Source organism: Salvelinus alpinus, chromosome 21 (genome assembly GCF_045679555.1).
Source record: "Salvelinus alpinus chromosome 21, SLU_Salpinus.1, whole genome shotgun sequence".
NCBI classification, from domain to species: domain Eukaryota; kingdom Metazoa; phylum Chordata; class Actinopteri; order Salmoniformes; family Salmonidae; genus Salvelinus; species Salvelinus alpinus.
In genome coordinates this window covers 9,923,859-9,943,938 of record NC_092106.1, presented here as the reverse complement: position 1 = coordinate 9,943,938, position 20,080 = coordinate 9,923,859, and the positions used below count along the sequence as shown (strand labels likewise).

The following is a 20,080-nucleotide window of genomic DNA, read 5'->3' as shown; positions in this document are numbered from 1 at the left end:
TTGGGCACAGGGACTATGGTGGTCTGCTTGAAACATGTTGGTATTACAGACTCGGACAGGGAGAGGTTGAAAATGTCAGTGAAGACACTTGCCAGTTGGCCAGCGCATGCTCGCAGAACACATCCTGGTAATGTGTCTGGCCCGGCGGCCTTGTGAATGTTGACCTGTTTAAAGGTCTTACTCACATCGGCTGTGGAGAGCGTGAATACGCAGTCTTCCAGAATGGCTGGTGCTCTCATGCACATTTCTGTGTTATTTGCCTCGAAGCAAGCATAGAAGTAGTTTAGCCCGTCTGGTAGGCTCGTGTCACTGGGCAGCTCTCGGCTGTGCTTCCCTTTGTAGTCTGTAATGGTGTGCAAGCCCTGCCACATCCGACGAGCTCGAATTGGGATCATGTGTATACTGTGCTAATGCCAATACAAAAAAAAGTAAAGGAGAGCACTATACAATATGGTGAGTTTAGCAAATTATGCGTTTTTGTTTAGCCGCCAGCTTTATGCATCTTCGCCATTATTATTACAAAGTAGGTGTTCTGCTGTGGACATGAGACCCAACACCACTGAAATAAAACTCTTTGACGAGACTGCACCAATTTAACCACTGCTTGAACCATGATTTCGAACCCTCGCGGGAATTTGATTCGTACCACTTCCAAATCTCGTGATTCTGTGTATCGGAGGAAGACGTGGAAGTGCAAAAGAAATATCAACGTAAAACCATATCTTTGTTTTAGTTAAATCCAACCCAAGACGCGCGTTTTAGAAAGGTAATACATAGCTTTGCTTGGAATGTATTTATTAAAATATACTTGAAAATGTGGGTTGTTTGCTAGCTTAACGTTAGCTTGCTAGCGTGATTCGGAGGTTACTAGGCCTTGCCTTCTATCAACATTGTACATTCTCTGTATGTTTCGGTGGTTTACATTATTTTAATAAACTAACTAACTACAACATGTATTGTTGGAGAATAACTTAGCTAAGCTTGTTATCCTGAAACATCTTTACTCCAGCTTTTTGGCTAACTAGCTAGTACAGTGCTAGTTAGCAGCTAGCAATTATTTTGTAAGTCTCGCCCAAAGAAGGACTGTTTGAACTAACAGTTAACGTTAGTTAGCAAACTAAAATCATTGTGTTTTTCAACTCAGTCTCTTTAGAGGAGGCTGCTGCTCCAAGAATGTCGGACAGTGAGGACAGCGACTTCTCTGACAACCAGAGTGAACAAAGTAGCGAAGCCGAGGAGGTGGACAAAAATGAGGCAGAGGTAAGCTAGCGAACACGGGTCTGGCTAAAACTGCATACTAGTTAACAACATTAAGCCGTCTTATCTAACTAACGTTCGTTAGTTAGCAGGTTGGTTGCATGGTAACATTGTAATTCGTGTAAGATAGGGTTTCCAGCACTGTTATTACACACATAGTAAATAAAGACCATAAGTAATGTAACAAGCAGCTAGCTATCTGTAACAGCACAGCGCTAACCTCAGGCTATCCAAATAGCTAGCCTGACTGTGCATGGATGGACCTTACACAGTTGAATGGGTGGGTGGAAGAGATGCACCTGTGCATGCATGGCCCTCGATTTTCTACTGTATCGGAATTGATGCTAACAAATCTCCTAGGTTGGCTCCAAATTGACATTGCAAGTTTCACTGCATTTGACATAACTTGTGAGTGGTTTGAATGTTTCCCCCTAAATAGGAAGATGGGCAGGCAAGTTTATCTGGCAGTGATAAGGCAGCAGAAGAGGAAGGGGAAGACTTGGCAGATGAGGAGGAGTATGACGAAGAGGAGGAAGAGGACGATGATGACCGTCCCAGAAAGAAACCCAGGCATGGAGGTTTCATCTTGGATGAAGCCGGTAAGCCAAATCTAAACTCTAATAATACCATCACGGTGTAGAATAGTTGTCCACATGTTCTTGCTCACCAGAAAGTTTTCATTGAATGTATCTGAAATTCTCCCTTTCCCTCTTGTTTGTTTAGATGTGGACGATGAGTATGAAGATGAAGACCCGTGGGAGGAAGGTGCTGAGGATATTTTGGAGAAAGGTAAGGTCACACATGCTGCCTTGTTTGAGGATATCTCACACCTGAGAGGGAGTTATGAATGAACAACGTTGGGGCAGTAGTCTGTTGCGGAGGACTCAGTTCATGAACTTTGTTGCGTTTAAACTATTAGAAAATGACTTTCCTATGGGTGGTGTGCAGATGCTTAGGCATGATGGATTGGTCTGTAGTATTGTTTGGATTCCAGAAGGGACGGGAAGCATTACAAGTACAATCAAAACATCTAAGCCAAAATGATTATATGTGAGAGTATTGACTGTGTTGTTCCTGCGCTAATAATTCCTTTTCTTGTGCATGCCTCCTTCAGTTAACGGTAAATCAATTCCAGATTTTCTGCTGTATGTTTTCCTTGTATCTAATTAAATGGATTAGTTATCTCTCATTCAACAAGTCACATTCTGTTATAACTCCACCCACATTTCCGCACTACTGCACATCTAACGGAGCACAGATGGCAAATACATTATTGGGATCTCCTATAGTAACTGGGCTACCTGTATGAAGTAATACATTAGTGTATTGTATTTGACAGCTGTAACCTATTTACTAGTCAGGAAAATATTGTAGAAATGTTGTTGGATATGTTAACCTGACACCAGCAGAGTTATGTCAATAACTTGTCAATAATCTGACCATAGTGTTCTAGGCACTTAGGTGATCAAAGAGGGAACCAAATGTGGCCATTTGCCTGAAATGCTACCTGTTAGGAGAAAGCTAATATATGTGTGAATTAGCTAACTGATATTGTTTAAGCTTTTTGTGGCACATCAATCAGCCATATCACAAAGACTCACAATCATCCACATTACAATCGTCCACACTATAATCATTTACACTACAATTATCCACATGACAATTATCCATAGTCTCATGTGCCATTTGGTCTAGTCTTATACTATCATTAATGTTTATTTTTTCCTTTCATTTGTTCCTACCTGTGCCCATGCCACTCTGTGTGCACAATCTCATTTGGTTCGTAATGTGTGTTCCTCCCTCTACCAAAACCTGGCTGGCCTGGAGCAGAGGAAGCCGAGGGTAAGTGTTATCCATCTTCTTCCAATAGGAAAAAGACCCACCTACCACTTGCGGCTAGACATGCGCTGCATTCGGAAAGTATTCAGACCCCTTGACTTTTTCTACATTCTGTTACGTTACAACCTTATTCTAAAATGTGATCCTCCATAATGACAAAGCAAAAACAGGTTTTTAGAAATGTTTGCAAATGTGTATATACAGTTGAAGTCGGAAGTTTACATACACCTTAGCCAAATACATTTAAACTCAGTTTTTCACAATTCCTGACATTTAATCCTAGTAAAAATTCCCTGTCTTAGGTCAGTTAGGATCACCACTTTATTTTAAGAATTTGAAATGTCAGAATAATAATAGAGAGAATGATTTATTCAGCTTTTATTTCTTTCATCACATTCCCAGTGGGTCAGAAGTTTACATGCACTCAATTAGTATTTGGTAGCATTGCCTTTAAATTGTTTAACTTGGGTCAAACGTTTCGTGTAGCCTTCCACAAGCTTCCCACAATAAGTTGGGTGAATTTTGGCCCATTCCTCCTGACAGAGCTGGTGTAACTGAGTCAGGTTTGTAGGCCTCCTTGCTCGCTCACGCTTTTTCAGTTCTGCCCACACATTTTCTGTAGGATTGAGGTCAGGGTTTTGTGATGGCCACTCCAATACCTTGACTTTGTTGTCCTTAAGCCATTTTGCCTCAACTCTGGAAGTAAGCTTGGGGTCATTGTCCATTTGGAAGACCCATTTGCGACCAAGATTTAACTTCCTGACTGATGTCTTGAGATGTTGCTTGAATATATCCACATAATTTTCCTGCCTCATGATGCCATCTATTTTGTGAAGTGCACCAGTCCCTCCTGCAGCAAAGCACCCCCACAACATGATGCTGCCACCCCGGTGCTTCATGGTTGGGATGGTGTTCTTTGGCTTGCAAGCCTCCCCCTTTTTTCTCCAAACATAATGAAGGTCATTATGGCCAAACAGTTCTATTTTTGCTTCATCAGACCAGAGGACATTTCTCCAAAAAGTATGATCTTTGTCCCCATGTGCAGTTGCAAACCGTAGTCTGGCTTTTTTTATGCCGGTTTTGGAGCAGTGGCTTCTTCCTTGCTGAGCGGCCTTTCAGGTTATGTCGATATAGGACTTGTTTTACTGTGGATATAGATACTTTTGTACCTGTTTCCTCCAGCATCTTCACAAGGTCCTTTGCTGTTGTTCTGCGATTGATTTGCACTTTTCGCACCAAAGTACGTTCATCTCTAGGAGACAGAACGCGTCTCCTTCCTGAGCGGTATGACGGCTGTATGGTCCCATGGTGTTTATACTTGTGTACTATTGTTTGTACAGATGAACGTGGTACCTTCAGGCGTTTGGAAATTGCTCCCAAGGATGAACCAGACTTGTGGAGGTCTATAACTTTTTTTTATGAGGTCTTGGCTGATTTCTTTTGATTTTCCCATGATGTCAAGCAAAGAGGCACTGAGTTTGAAGGTAGGTCTTGAAATACATCCACAGGTACACCTCCAATTGACTCAAATGATGTCAATTAGCCAACAGAAGCTTTTCCAAGCTGTTTAAAGGCACAGTCGACTTAGTGTATGTAAACTTCTGACCCACTGGAATTGTGATACAGTGAAATAATCTGTCTGTAAACAATTGTTGGAAAAATGACTTGTGTCATGCGCAAAGTAGATGTCCTAACCGACTTGCCAAAACTATAGTTTGTGGCTGGGCCACTCAAGGACGTTCAGAGATTTGTCCTGAAGGTACTCCTGCGTTGTCTTGGTTGTGTGCTTAGTGTCGTTTTCCTGTTGGACGGTGAACCTTCACCCCAGTCTGAGGTCCTGAGCGCTCTGTAGCAGGTTTTCGTCAAGGATCTCTCTGTACTTTGCTCCGTTCATCTTTCCCGCAATCCTGACTATTCTACCAGTCCCTGCCTCTGAAATACTTCCCCACAGCATGATGCTGCCACCACCATGCTCTACTATAGGGATGGTGCCAGGTTTCCTCTAGACGTGACGCTTGGCATTCAGGCCAAAGAGTTCAATCTTGGTTTCATCAGACCAGAGAATCTTGTTTCTTAAGGTCTGAGAGTTTGTAGATGCCTTTTGGCAAACTCCAAGCGGGTTGTCATGTGCCTTTTACTGAGGAGTGACTGCCGTCTGGCCACTCTACCATAAAGGCCGAATTGGTGGAGTACTGCAGAGATGGTTGTGCTTCTGGAATTGCCTCCCATCTTCACAGAGAAACTCTGGAGTTCTGTCATAGTGACCATGGAGTTCTTGGTCACCTCCCTGACCAAGGTCCTTCTCCCCTGTTTGCTCAGTTTGGCCGGGCGGCCAGCTTTAGGAATAATCTTGGTGGTTCCAAACTTCTTCCATTTAAGAATGATGCAGGCCACTGTGTTCTTGGGGACTTTCAATGCTGCAGACATTTTTTGGTGCCTCGACATCAATTTTAGAATAAGGCTGTAGTGTAACAAAATGTGGAAAAGGGGAAGGGGTCTGAATACTCTCCGAATGCACTGTAGGTGTACACAGACAGGTTCTTAAAGTACCACTTGTTTCAACTGAAGGAAACTTACATTCAGTCTTATACATGAAATTGTTTTTTGTTTGATTTATGTGTCTGCTTTACTCTTCAGTGTCCAACATTGACCATGTGGTCCTGGATGAGGATAACTCTGGCTCCCGCAGGCTGCAGAACCTCTGGAGGTGATTTGTTCTAATGGGCTACGAGTGGCTAGGCTTCTTTCATTGATATTTCAGTTGTTACTATGCAGAGCTGTGTTCTTGAAGTCTGACATTTGAATGTTTGAATGTTTCAGAGATTCCAGAGAGGAGGCCTTGGGTGAATATTACATGAGGAAATATGCCAAGCAATCAGGAAATGAGTTAGTATTTTCACAGTAGTAATCTGTCGAAATAGTTGGCCCAAATTTCAGTTTCAAAATTGATTTGACCTTTTATCCCCTTCACTGAAATATCGTTTTTGATTTCCTTTAGTTTTCCTGGGGGTTCTGAGGAACTGTCTGATGACATCACCCAGCAGCAGCTGCTCCCTGGCGTCAAGTATGTATCACTTCACCAAAATGGGAAATAGATTTTTAGTGGACTACAACAATCCAAAATATACATTTTCTCAATGATCTTGGTATTATATTTTCTTCTTCAAAGGGATCCTAATCTTTGGACGGTCAAGTGTAAGGTATGGAGCTTATATTTTTGTGTAGGTAGACATCCAAAGGTTCAGCACACAATTGTATTTTTTCCCCCTATGTCATGCAACATTATTTTGATATTACAGATTGGGGAAGAGAGAGCAACTGCCATTGCCTTGATGAGGAAATTTATTGCCTATCAATTCACAGACACGGTATGTCCCCGCCCTCATTCTCTGCATGGATATGTTCCATGTGCTAAGATGCTAATGTTTGCATTTAGTATTTTATATGATTGATCTCTTAATAGCCTGTACATTCTTGTAGATGAAAAATAAAATTGGAGCTTTGACAACCTGTGAAACCGTTTTCTTTCCGACACCATTTCTACACAGCCCCTCCAAATCAAGTCGGTAGTGGCTCCCGAACATGTCAAAGGTTACATCTATGTAGAGTCGTACAAGCAGACTCACGTCAAAGCTGCAATTGACGGAATAGGCAACCTGAGGATGGGCTTCTGGAACCAGCAGATGGTTCCCATCAAGGAGATGACAGACGTCCTCAAGGTGGTCAAAGAGGTGACCAACCTCAAGCCCAAGTCCTGGGTCCGACTCAAGAGAGGCCTATACAAAGATGACATCGCCCAGGTACGCATGAAACACATCGTGGAAGACAAAGGTGTGAAATGTATTTTGAAGACATAAGTAAATATCCTTATCATATTCTTGAAACATATATGTATTCTCCTCCTTCAGGTGGACTATGTGGAGCCCAGTCAAAACACGATATCACTGAAGATGATTCCCAGGATAGATTTGGACAGAATCAAGGCCAGGATGAGCATGGTAAGCAACAGCAGCACTCTGTTGTCACCACCTGTCTACTCACCACCCTCCACTTTGATATCACCTGACACTCTTCTTGTTGTCTGTCTCCCAGAAAGACTGGTTTGCAAAGCGGAAGAAGTTCAAGAGACCAACCCAGAGACTCTTCGATGCAGAAAAGATCAGGTACAAAGAAACATGTCCTAAAGACGATCGTTATTGGGGATTTGATTACGCTATCCTAAATGGGTAAGGTCGTCGCCTCAGTTACTTCCTGACTGTGTTTTCTTCCAGGTCACTTGGTGGGGATGTCAGCCATGATGGAGACTTCATGATATTTGAGGCTAACCGCTACAGCCGCAAAGGGTTCCTCTTCAAGAGCTTTGCCATGTCTGCTGTGGTAACACGACCACGTTGCCTCAATACTACTGTTTTATTGGCCATTTGTTGACAACCCTATAGGGAAAAACAGGGCAGAAAAGTGGTCTTCGTTATCTGTACCCATGCCCCATTCTCTTTATCGTCTTTTACAGATCACTGAAGGAGTGAAACCCACTCTGTCGGAGCTGGAGAAGTTTGAGGACCAGCCAGAAGGCATTGATCTGGAGGTGGTGACTGAAACCGCAGGTAACAGCCACTTCTAAAGCATATTCAGGACATGAGATGTAGTATTTACTTTCTGGTTTTCATTTACATGTGTATCTGTTTTTGTAAGAGACGTGTCTTGTTGTGTGACCACAGGTAAAGAGCGTGAGCACAACCTCCAGGCCGGGGACAACGTGGAGGTGTGTGAAGGGGAGCTGATCAACTTGCAGGGCAAGATCCTGAGTGTGGATGGCAACAAGATCACCATCATGCCCAAGCATGAGGACCTCAAGGTAATGGCAAGCGCCAAACAGGCGACGACATTGGGAGGACATTTCAGATTCGTCCTACTAGATTTGGGCCTAAATTCAAATTGTGTGGAAACACGTTCACATTGGTTAGAATTGTCAAAACAGTACATAATGTTCTGCAGGTTTTCGACAGAATTTCGTGCAGATATTCTCATGCCCTAAAGTAAGATTATCAGCCTACATGTTGTTGAAAGCAACCCAAAGACAAGGACCCTGGGTCAAGCCATTACAAGCCAGATTCTTGTTTTGCATAGGAATGATGTGTTGTTATTTATTAGTCTAGCCACATGAATTGGAATTTAATGAGATCTACCACTATTAACCAGGGGTGGGGAATCAACGGAGGGACCTTTTTTAAATAATTTTTTTTATTTTGGGGCCGATATTTGTCAAAATCGACATCAATATGTGGCCAGAAAAAAATACACTTTCCAAAGTCCATTATAATTTCTGCATACTTTCTATCAGTTTTTAGATGTTCAAGTGTAGCCTGGATTTGTTTTTCAATCCAAAATAATCATTTATAAGGATGCACCTTACTTTATTTTCCATTTTATGGCCTTTTTAACTATTCTAGCACATACTGCAACCACGTTTCTATGTTTATACAGAAAATAAGAAAATATGTGAAATTACTTTAATATAGGAAAGGTGTAAATTGTTTTATTTGCATCACAAAGTGACTGAAATGCATCTGAAAGGATTTGTAAAGTTCAGGGAAACATCCGGGAAGCTCATCAGGTAATAATTGTATGTATATAAAAAGATAATCTGCCTTGCATTCAATTGCGGTTTTGTCACAGTCCTTTCGAAAGTGTCCTGCGCGGCTTGTGAGTGTCGTAGAGGAAAACAGAAGACACGTATGTGTTCCTGAGTTCTTCCAACCGTTCAAACACTAGAGCCAATATCCGCTAATAGTAGACATCGGAGGTTACTGCAGTTCTATAAACTAAGCGGCGCAATCAGCTGACGACAGACAAGCTCTTTAAAAATATATATATAAAAAATCCACCGCAGGCTGCATTTAATTGGCTGGCTAGCCAGATCCTGTTTCAGCCAAGTCAAATAGCCTGCAGAGGAAACCGGATCTCCTATTATTTTTGACAAATTGAGTATGTAGTATGCTTATTGGTCATAGTATGGATATCGTTTGTATGCCAAAAGTTCCTGGATGTCGTACTACAATTACCAAAATACGAAGTATACAAGCAGTGGACACTATTTCTGTGCTTTTAGGGCCAATAATGCAATTCTTCAGAAAATGGGAGTGGCTTCACACATTTTTCAGATTTGAAGAAAAAGGTGGAAAATATGCAGCCGAAGTCCAACGAGAGGAGATACAAATTCATTGCATATCAATGTAATGAAGTAATTACTTTTCAAATAAGTTACGTCACACTTTGTTGGCTGACAATTGGTTGGCTACGCTAGCCTTACGAACCGCATAGCATATCATTACAGCAGTAATATGTACCGGTATGTTAGCTAGCTACCTAACGTTAGTTGGCTACTAATACATCAAACTTGCCAGTATATTAACTATATGCTATCTAACTACCCAACATGTATTGTCTTGATTATTCATGTCTTTCTTAGCTTACCTTAGTGGTATAGTCATTGTGCGTTCTCAATGGATATTGTCAATGAAGTCGTAAGATGTCTAGCTAGTCATTTGTTATACTTACAAGCTAGCAAGAAGTTGCATAGCAACAGCATCAACTTCCGGTAGACAAGTAAAGCTCAAGTACACTCAAATGACCGTTTGTTTACGGTATACTAAAATGAAAGTGTATAGTATGTAGTATATACTCATTAAGTATGTAGTACACAGTATGTTAGTATGGCTATTTGAAAACATCTAATGAATGACCCGGGGTCAAGCGGTTACAAACCGGGGCCCAGATTCACAAAACCTTAAGAAGATTCTTCTTAACTGTCATTTTTTCCTTAACTATAGACTTATGAAGAAAGTTAACTTAATTGAGGAATAGCAACTTTTATGTTATTTTTTCCCTATGTTTCTTCCTAATAAAGAAAAAAAAATAGGATTCTTATTATGTTTTAGGATTTGTTCTTGGAAATGCACTTAACTTTAGGACAGCTAAACCCTTGTCTTCTAACAACTGGATATTTTTGTAGCCATTAACGTTTTGTTACGCCAATGCCACAGACAAAGTTGGCTACCGGACATTTTAAATACAACAAGAAAACAAATGAAATGCACTTTATATAGCTAGCTAGTGTTAAATAGCTAGAGTTAGCTTGTCAATTTGCAAAGAAGAACTTGGCTAACTTGCCGGCCACGCAGTCCTTCTACCACCGTCTCTCCAATCATGAACAACACCTTCTCCTCCAGCTGGTCCACATTAATGGTCGATTACCCCCCCCCCCCCCCCCCCCAGCCTTCTTCTACTCCCTGCTTCTCTCAACTCCCTTCTTAGCTGCCAACTTGATGTCGGACCACTTTTTTACGGTGTCACTGTCCCTTGCCATACCCCCGATGGCAGAGACAGAATCGGCTTCTCTCGGCCATCCTCTCTTTTTGGTCTCTGCAGTGACCCGCAGTAATCGAGTCTCCCCAACAGCAATCTTTTCCCGGCTGCTATTTTCTTGAACCATGGCGTCAAGCTCTTGTTTGCATTTTTATTTGTGATATAGCTAGTCTGATGGCTATAATCTGTGAAAAAAGTGTTTTTGTTTATAGTTTGCGAGCCCAAAAAAAATAATATTCTCAAGACATAAAGCAGATAAATAAATGGAAATATCTACACTTCATTATAGAGGGCCAAAGCCTATGTTTCCTGTCACATGTGCTTGGAACCAATAAATAAGCCTGTCACTAATGTCAATGCCACAAAGAAGTTATTTACGAAGTTCTTAGGAAAGATATTTACGAAGCTCCTAAGAACTATGAATTCTTAACATTGAGGAACTACTTAGTTTTTTTTTTTCTTAAGTAGTGTTTTGTGAATCCGGTCCCAGATTCTTGTTTGCATAGGAAGGTAGTGTTTATGAGTCAAGACACATAAACTGGAAGTTAGAGAAATACCAGCAACATAACATCAAGCATGATGAAGACATTAGGCTTCCCAGAAATGTGGGACGGATAGAATTACAGGATCAAAACATTTACGAGGCAACCAGACATTCCCACTGTGTTCTGTTCATTCTCAATGGCACTGATACAAAATAATGGTTTGTCATTGATGCCTGGTCTGTGTGCAGGATCCTCTGGAGTTCCCGGCCCACGAGTTGAGGAAGTACTTCCGTATGGGTGACCACGTCAAGGTGATAGCAGGCCGCTACGAGGGCGACACTGGCCTCATCGTACGCGTGGAGGAGAACTTTGTCATCCTCTTCTCTGACCTCACCATGCACGAGGTAAGCAACGTCACATTATTGGACTGGGAAATCAACTTGCATAATTCCCATGTAACTTCAGTGAACCATTATCGATGTTATGGGGGGGTGTGTGTGTGTGCTCTACAGTTGAAGGTCCTGCCCAGGGACTTGCAGCTGTGCTCTGAGACGGCATCAGGGGTAGATGCCGGGGGCCAGCACGAGTGGGGGGAGCTGGTCCAACTGGACCCCCAGACTGTGGGAGTTATTGTCAGGCTGGAGAGGGAGACATTCCAGGTTGTTATTCTTAATCTTCCAGAAATAATCAGGTTCAGATCAAGGCAAACTTACCCAATCGCTTATAAAATAATTATGTGGGCTTAGAGTCGTCCCTGCTGGAAAGATGTTTTGACCCATTTCATCTGTTCCTGGAATGGGCAATTTTAAAATTGGTTCCTTGTGTAACGTATATTAAATTGTAACAGATGAGCCTAAATCCCTGAGAATCACTATAGGGCTCACACATGTATTCCACCTCTTCTCCCCAGGTCCTCAACATGCACGGCAAGGTGCTGACGGTGCGTCACCAGGCAGTGAATCGACGGAAAGACAACCGCTTTGCCGTGGCACTGGACTCTGAGCAGAACAATATCCACGTCAAAGACATCGTCAAGGTCATCGACGGGCCACACTCGGTAAGATTCACGACCACAGTTCTGCTTTCTGTAGGTCTAAACTCATAGAAAATGTAGCTATAGTAGGGCCCTATAAAATCGATGCGGAAGAACTCGGACGGAATCACGGAATCCAGACATTAAAACGTAATTCAACAATATTCCAAAATGTATATGTTAGTAGGAAATCAACTAAATGTATTGAACTTATTAGAACATTTTATTAATTTGCCTAAGATTATCATAATACATTAACAAAATTTATCAGTGATTCTTAGTTTACTTTCTGAAGAGTCAACACAAAATTGCCTCTATCTGTGAGTGCGTTTGTCTACAGCACCACTTTGTGTAGCCGTTAGCGATGATGCTAATGAGAACCGTGTTCTGGTAGATGGAAAGGATTTAAACAAAACCTTAATTAAATGTTAACTACAAAGTAGTCTGTCTACCTGGCAGAATAATCCTAATTATTTGCATCAATCTAGTGGCGATTTGTTTAGGAAAGTCTGCAATCACACGTGCGCTATAGAAACACTGCTAACGAAAAGTCTTTTGCAGTTGCACACTTGAATTAAAGGGCATCTGCACCCAAAAATGAAAATTCCTTCGATTTTCCCCAGACGTTAAACGTGGTCTCCTGATGTCGTTTAAGCCTTGTTGTGGACTTAGAACATACAATTTTTGTATCCTGATTTTTAAAAAGTGCGAGGATCTGAAACCTGGAAAAACAAAACAGAAAATGTCATTTGGGGGGGAACTAAACGGAATTAGGCAAAAAATGTAATATTTTCTAGGGCTCTACTATATGCCTCCATCTAGGTTTGGCTACTGTACTTTCAAAGCCAGTGTCTGCCCTCATTAACAAATTTGGTAGCAGTTGGCTTGAAGAGACTTTTCATGCTCAAAATGGGACTGTATGTTGAGTTTTAGGCCATATCGCCCCATCTCTAGCTGTTTTTCTATTTGCAAGAGGTACGATTAGCATGAATAGATTGTTATCATAGAAGTGGTGTGTGGTTTGTTTGCCAGGGGCGTGAGGGGGAGATCCGCCACATTTTCCGAGGCTTTGCCTTCTTGCACTGCAAGAAGCTGGTGGAGAATGGGGGCATGTTCGTCTGCAAGACACGCCACGTGGTACTGGCCGGGGGCTCCAAGGTCAGTCTCCCACTCGCTTTCACCGCATCACTCTTAACCTTCTCCAGTGGGACCCATCAGAGGTGTTGTTGACATCTGATTCTTCCATTCTTTGGCTATAGCCCCGAGATGTCACCAACTTCACTGTGGGAGGCTTCGCGCCTATGAGTCCACGCATCAGCAGCCCCATGCATCCAGGTGGTGGTGGTGAGTAGAGTACAGCTCAGCTCACAGAGATCATGTGTTGATAGACCCATTCATCATAAACTGTTTATTGCACAGCTGTTGTTCATTTGTAGATATTAGGAAACGGTCTCTTAGTGCAGGATACCACACTAAATAACTACTATCAGGCAAGAAGTCTTAAACAACTCCTTTCCTCTCCTTCAGGCCAGCAGCAGAGGGGCGGTGGAGGTGGAGGACAGATGGGGCGTGGCCGGGGCAGGAGGGACAACGACCTGATTGGACAGACCGTCCGCATCTCCCAGGGACCATACAAGGGTAATGCTGCGTTCATAACATCTCGTAAATTAGTAAATATCAGCTTACAACTGGGAAAAATCCGCTTGGACACCTCTTCTGGTATGTTTCCCATTACTAGTGGGAAACATATTTATCATCTCTGAGCTCCGACTTCTCCCACATGCTGAAATCTGACATCGCATGCTATTGAAATGATCTCAGTAACAGCATTTTCGGCTGTAAATGTTTCAAAAACATTTTAATAAAGAATAGATTTTTCGAACAATATAATTTGTTTGAGAGCACGATACGTGTACTTTCAGTTTATGGTTGACGCAGCTTGTTTGCCATTAGCCAATCTGAGTTCTCAACGAGTTCAAAGCATGTGAATACACACAACTAGTTTCTCATAGTTTAGGTCACATGGGAACCAGACAGGGTTGTCTTCTGCCATAGAATGAACAATAGGCACGTTTTGCAGAAAATGCTGTTGCACCATGGGTGTTTGACTTCCAACACTTGATCCTTCTTATTCTCATTGGGGGTATCTTTTGGCTTAACCGTTGCCATTATTTCCCAGGGTACATTGGAGTGGTGAAGGACGCCACAGAGTCGACAGCCAGAGTGGAACTGCACTCCACATGCCAGACCATCTCTGTGGACCGACAGCGTCTCACCACAATGTTTGTTCACGTCACAGATATATTACCGTGATATATTGTGAATTCAGTTTTATATTAATGCAATATTTCACCTTTTCAGTGTTATTGAGTGTTGTCTTGTTTTTGTTACGTTCAGGGGAGCCAAGAGGCATGGAGGAATGACTTCCACCCACGGACGCACCCCCATGTACGGTTCCCAGACCCCCATGTACGGGACAGGCTCCCGTACTCCCATGTACGGCTCTCAGACCCCCTTACACGATGGTGAGATGCACACCCCCACCAAGGGAATACCTCTATGGACCGCCGTCAGAATATATACCCCATGACCTGCAGTAGAGCTTGTTCTCATTGTGGTGATTCTTGTTCCCCACAGGGAGCCGTACTCCTCACTACGGCTCGCAGACGCCGCTGCATGATGGGAGCAGGACGCCGGGGCAGAGCGGAGCGTGGGACCCCAACAACCCCAACACACCGTCCAGGTAGGCTACATGTCCTGGCAGCCTGGAGGCCCATCTTGTGTTGTATAGGGCTCTCTCTGTCATGTCAAATCAAAGTGTCTTTGTCATATGCAAACCATACGGGTAGTGTACACAAGTACAATGAAAATAGAGTTCTTGCCGGCTCTCAACAATGGTTCAGCTACAGAAAAATATTCAATGAAAGATTAGTAGAAAAAATAAATGTGTGAAAGTCCCTCATCAGTCTATGGTTGATAAGGGTTTGTTGGTCTTGGTCTTTTGTGTCAAAGTTGAATACAGCTCTTGTCTGTATTTACTACAGATCCTGAAAAGATGTTTCCCTGATAGGATGATTTTTTGGAAGCAGTCTTTAACCTGTTCCTCTGGTTTCAGGGCGGATGACGACTATGAGTTTGGTTATGATGACGAGCCCTCCCCGTCCCCTCAGGGCTACGGGGGCACGCCTAACCCCCAGACCCCCGGCTACCCAGAGGTGCCATCACCCCAGGTCAACCCCCAGTACAACCCCCAGACACCAGGCACCCCAGCCATGTGAGACACATTTTTGTTTGTTTTCTGTCGTCTTCAATGTCTCTAGGCCCCTTTTACAGTGGCGATCAACTGCTCAATGTGGATTTGATTCTCTCTGTCCTAGCCAAGTCCACTGTGTGTGTGTTCCTCAGGTACAACACAGAACAGTACTCGCCGTACACTGCCCCCTCCCCACAGGGCTCGTACCAGCCCAGCCCCAGTCCTCAGAGTTACCATCAGGTGGCACCCAGCCCAGTGGGCTACCAGAACACACACTCACCAGCCAGCTACCACCCCACCCCCTCACCCATGGCATATCAGGTAAGACCCACCACGCTTGACATTAACTTTTTATAAAAGTAAAATAAAATGAATATCTTTTATACCGTAGAGAATCAGACAAATGTATTCAAGCCTGTCTCAAAATACAACACTGCCCCTACAAGGCTCCCCTGGAGGATGGTGGGTCACGCCTGGTAGCCTATGAAAATATTGGAACATAACAATCACAACCAAATACATTTTATGTCTTTATAAAATAATTCCCTCTAGTGCTCAAAATTAAGGGCGTCGTCCCTGGGACGAGAAAACATGACAAATTCATATAACCACTTTTTGTAAAGCAATAAGGCTGATGCAACCGATCAAACCGTTCAGCTTAAAATGTTGATAGAAATGTTGATGGCTGTAGGCTACATATGAATATTCCAAAGTGCAATTAGTGGGAAAACACCGTTCTCAAAAGCACACCGCACTCGCAAGCGTTTTCATGTGACAGAATATCCGTTAGAAATGAAGAGGGGAGATCTAAAGATGCAGCAACTAGCATGGGTTACTAATATGACCTATGAACAGTTGACTTTGAGATGTGTCTGTTACTTGAACTCTTTGAATAATTTTTTTGGGCTGCGTTAAGCCCTGCCACACTCTTCATATTATTTCCCAGACATCTGTTTCTATTATTTATTTATCTTGATTGCAATATGCGGTGTAGCATTCAGTGTGTTGACATCGTGTGTGCTCATTCTTTCCCACTAAGACTTTGTTTATAAAATGTCATCTAGGGGGAATTTCTTTTAGGATCAAACGCGTTTGAATGCTGATCTGTATCCAGTTTCCCAAAAGGCTAAGTTCACTAGAACTCTTGTTAATTACTGACAGCCTCCACTATTCCTGTGTTTTTTTGCCCTTCTGTGTCACCTTATACTTAGTTCTCTGCTAAACATATAATCAAGATATTTATCTGTCTCTTTGACTGCACAACGAAGTTCACTACGAATACAACGGTGCCAGTGTCTTTGCAATTGATTCAAACAAGTATAGGTTAAAATGAACTGGGGTGACTGCATTAAAAGATGAATACAGTAGGCTACATAGGCCTATATATTGAAATCAATTTCATGTTCAATCAATTGAGTTCTGTTGCTAATTTTAGACTACTGCCTAGGTCTGTAATTATTGCCTTAATATATATGTGTAATAACATGTGCACAATGATTTACCAAATATGTGATTTAGTGCTTTATTATAGAATAAGCTGCCTCAGTAGGCCTGTTGGCAGCCATAGGTGATCATATAATTATGTTAGATGAAAAGGAAAAATCCACAGTGTGTTTTAACAAGGCATCGTTCCTACAACAGCCTAATACGTAACCCGTGTTTCTAAAAACACCACGCTGAGAGAACGTGCATATGCATCCTCATGATGTGGCAAGTGACACTTTAAATCTTGAAAGTCAAATATCTTAAACTTGACTGCTGGCATGCAAAACATTTTGAGACGGTACTAACGGTGGACTAATAATATATATTTTTTTATGTATATATGTGTGTGTGTGTGTGTATACATCCATATATTCACACACACACACACACACACACACACACACACACACAGTTGAAGTCGGAAGTTTACATACACCTTAGCCAAATACATTTAAACTCAGTTTTTCACAATTCCTGCCATTTAATCCCAGTAAAAATTCCCTGTCTTAGGTCAGTTAGGATCACCACTTTATTTTAAGAATGTGAAATGTCAGAATAATAGTAGAGTGATTTATTTCAGCTTTTATTTCTTTCATCACATTCCCAGTGGGTCAGAAGTTTACATACTCAATTAGTATTTGGTAGCATTGCCTTTTTAAATGGTTTAACTTGGGTCAAACGTTTCGGGTAGCCTTCCACAAGCTTCCCACAATAAGTTGAGTAAATTTTGGCCCATTGTTCCTGACAGAGCTGGTGTAACTGAGTCAGGTTTGTAGGCCTCCTTGCTTGCACACGCTTTTTCAGTTCTGCCCACAAATTTTCTATAGGATTGAGGTCCAGGCTTTGTGATGGCCACTCCAATACCTTGACTTTGTTGTCCTTAAGCCATTTTTACCACAACTTTGGAAGTAAGCTTGGGGTCATTGTCCATTTGGAAGACCCATTTGCGACCAAGCTTTAACTTCCTGACTAATGTCTTGAGATGTTGCTTGAATATATCCACATAATTTTCCTGCCTCATGATGCCATCTATTTTGTGAAGTGCACCAGTCCCTCCTGCAGCAAAGAACCCCCACAATATGATGCTGCCACCCCCGTGCTTCACGGTTGGGATGGTGTTCTTCAGCTTGCAAGCCTCCCTCTTTTTCCTCCAAACATAAGGATGGTCATTATCGCCAAACAGTTCTATTTAAAAAACAATGTCCCCATGTGCAGTTGGAAACCGTAGACTGGCTTTTTTATGGCGGTTGGCTTCTTCCTTGCTGAACGGCCTTTCAGGTTATATCGATATAGGACTCGTTTTACTGTGGATATAGATACTTTTGTACTTGTTTCCTCCAGCATCTTCACAAGGTCCTTTGCTGTTGTTCTGGGATTGATTTGCACTTTTCGCTCACCAAAGTACGTTCATCTCTAGGAGACAGAACACGTCTCCTTCCTGAGCGGTATGACGGCTGCGTGGTCCCATGGTGTTTATACTTGCGTACTATTGTTTGTACAGATGAATGTGGTACCTTCAGGCGTTTGGAAATTGCTCCCAAGGATGAACCAGACTTGTGGAGGTCTACAATTGTTTTTCTGAGGTCTTGGCTGATTACTTTTGATTTTCCCATGATGTCAAGCAACGAGGCACTGAATTTGAAGGTAGGCCTTGAAATACATCCACAGGTACACTTCCAATTGCCACTCAAATGATGTCAATTAGCCTATCAGACACTTCTAAAGCCATGACATAATTTTCTGGAATTTTCCAAGCTGTTTAAAGGCACAGTCAACTTAGTGTATGTAAACTTCTGACCCACGTCTGTAAACAATTGTTGGGAAAAATTACTTGTCATGCACAAAATCGATGTCCTTACCGACTTACCAAAACTATAGTTTAACAAGAAATTTGTGGAGTGGTTAAAAAAACGAGTTTTAATGACTCCAACCTAAGTGTATGTAAACTTCCGACTTCAACTATATATATATATTATCAGCTATAGTTTTTGAGTAAGATTTGACAAGAGAACTGATCAGAGAGCAGCCTTTTATTTGATCCCATCAGTATGGACACATGCTCCAACAACTACGCAAACGTTCTCTCTGTGTGGTGTTTTGAGAAATGAGCGTTACGTCTTCAGCTGCTGTAGGAACGATGCGTCAGTAAAACACTCTTAAGCCTAAGTTCCATCGAATCCCGGCTTTGATCTTTGTCTCCTCCTGTCGACCCAGGCCAGTCCAAGCCCCAGCCCGGTAGGCTACAGCCCCATGACCCCCGGCGCCCCCTCCCCGGGCGGCTACAATCCCCACACCCCCGGCTCCAACATCGACCAGACCTCTTGCGACTGGGTAACCACCGACATCCTGGTGCGCGTTAAAGACACCTTCCTGGACAGCCAGGTGGTTAACCAGACAGGCATCATTCGCAGTGTCACGGTGAGTAGCAACGATCACACCACCTCTCCACGTTGTTATTATTATATTATATATTGTTATTATAGTATAAACACATAACCCCCCCCCCCCAGGTTAGACATATAGGGGATCTCATGTCTCATTCGAGGGGGCTGAGCCCCCCTTTCCCCATCTTAACCATGTGTTACGTTGACGAGTTTGTTCTATCAAACACAACCTGAATGGTCTGAACCAAGTACTCCATCGTTGACCTGATGCGTCTTCTCCTTCCTCAGGGTGGCATGTGCTCCGTCTTCCTCCAGGACACAGAGAAGGTGGTGAGCATCTCCAGTGAACACCTGGAGCCTGTCACCCCAACTAAGAACAACAAGGTAAGGCTTCTTCTCAAAACAACGCCCCTTTTGAGCTCACAGGGTCTGGGGAAACTGGACAGTGCATAGATGCATGGTTCTTTGGGTTCATAAGGCCCTGACTGCTCATGGTGTGTTGTCTGTGGTGCTTCTCTCCAGGTGAAGGTGATTCTAGGGGAGGACCGCGAGGCCACGGGGATCCTACTGAGTATCGACGGGGACGACGGCATCGTCAGGATGGAGCTGGATGATCAGCTGAAGATTCTCAACCTCCGCTTCCTTGGCAAGCTGGAGCTCTGAGCCATCACACCCCAAACTCACGCCCTGCCCTCACTGCAACGCAGCGTCACTCAAAACAAGCAGAATATGTGCCCTCATGTTCACTATCAAAGATTAAAGTGAGAAATGTTTTTTCATTTAGTCAAACGTGTAGTCTTAGTGAAATCCCATCGGTTTTTAGTGCTCTGTGATTGTCATTTTTTGTCTATGCTTTACATTTTTGGTTTAGAAACTACCTTTTGGGTGAGAGTATACCATGTCAATAAATGTGAAGTGTTTCAATGTGTGGTGTCTTTAAAAACATTGTGTTTTGTATATAGGTAACAATAAGGTGCTT

The 20,080-nt window shown here is 42.7% G+C and overlaps 1 protein-coding gene across 2 annotated transcripts; it reads left to right on the top strand.

Annotated features, from left to right (window-relative positions):
- Nucleotides 1–595: 595 nt before the first annotated feature.
- On the top strand, nucleotides 596–20,029 carry LOC139547787 (transcription elongation factor SPT5). Of its 2 annotated transcripts, none has more exons than XM_071356858.1 (30): nucleotides 596–766; nucleotides 1,145–1,260; nucleotides 1,697–1,856; nucleotides 1,981–2,046; nucleotides 3,088–3,099; nucleotides 5,734–5,803; nucleotides 5,917–5,982; nucleotides 6,095–6,160; nucleotides 6,266–6,296; nucleotides 6,396–6,464; nucleotides 6,645–6,896; nucleotides 7,005–7,094; nucleotides 7,189–7,259; nucleotides 7,368–7,473; nucleotides 7,607–7,700; nucleotides 7,815–7,951; nucleotides 11,195–11,350; nucleotides 11,459–11,605; nucleotides 11,857–12,003; nucleotides 13,012–13,137; nucleotides 13,239–13,323; nucleotides 13,507–13,617; nucleotides 14,159–14,261; nucleotides 14,377–14,504; nucleotides 14,617–14,722; nucleotides 15,095–15,253; nucleotides 15,385–15,553; nucleotides 18,932–19,135; nucleotides 19,390–19,485; nucleotides 19,624–20,029. In XM_071356858.1, exons 2-30 carry the CDS (start codon nucleotides 1,174–1,176, stop codon nucleotides 19,762–19,764), a joined length of 3,255 nt encoding a protein of 1,084 aa, XP_071212959.1. In that variant the 5' UTR covers nucleotides 596–766; nucleotides 1,145–1,173; the 3' UTR covers nucleotides 19,765–20,029. The 2 variants fall into 2 exon arrangements, with proteins under 2 accessions (XP_071212959.1, XP_071212958.1); XM_071356857.1 differs by having other exon boundaries at nucleotides 3,085–3,099.
- The last annotated feature ends 51 nt before the right edge of the window (nucleotides 20,030–20,080 follow it).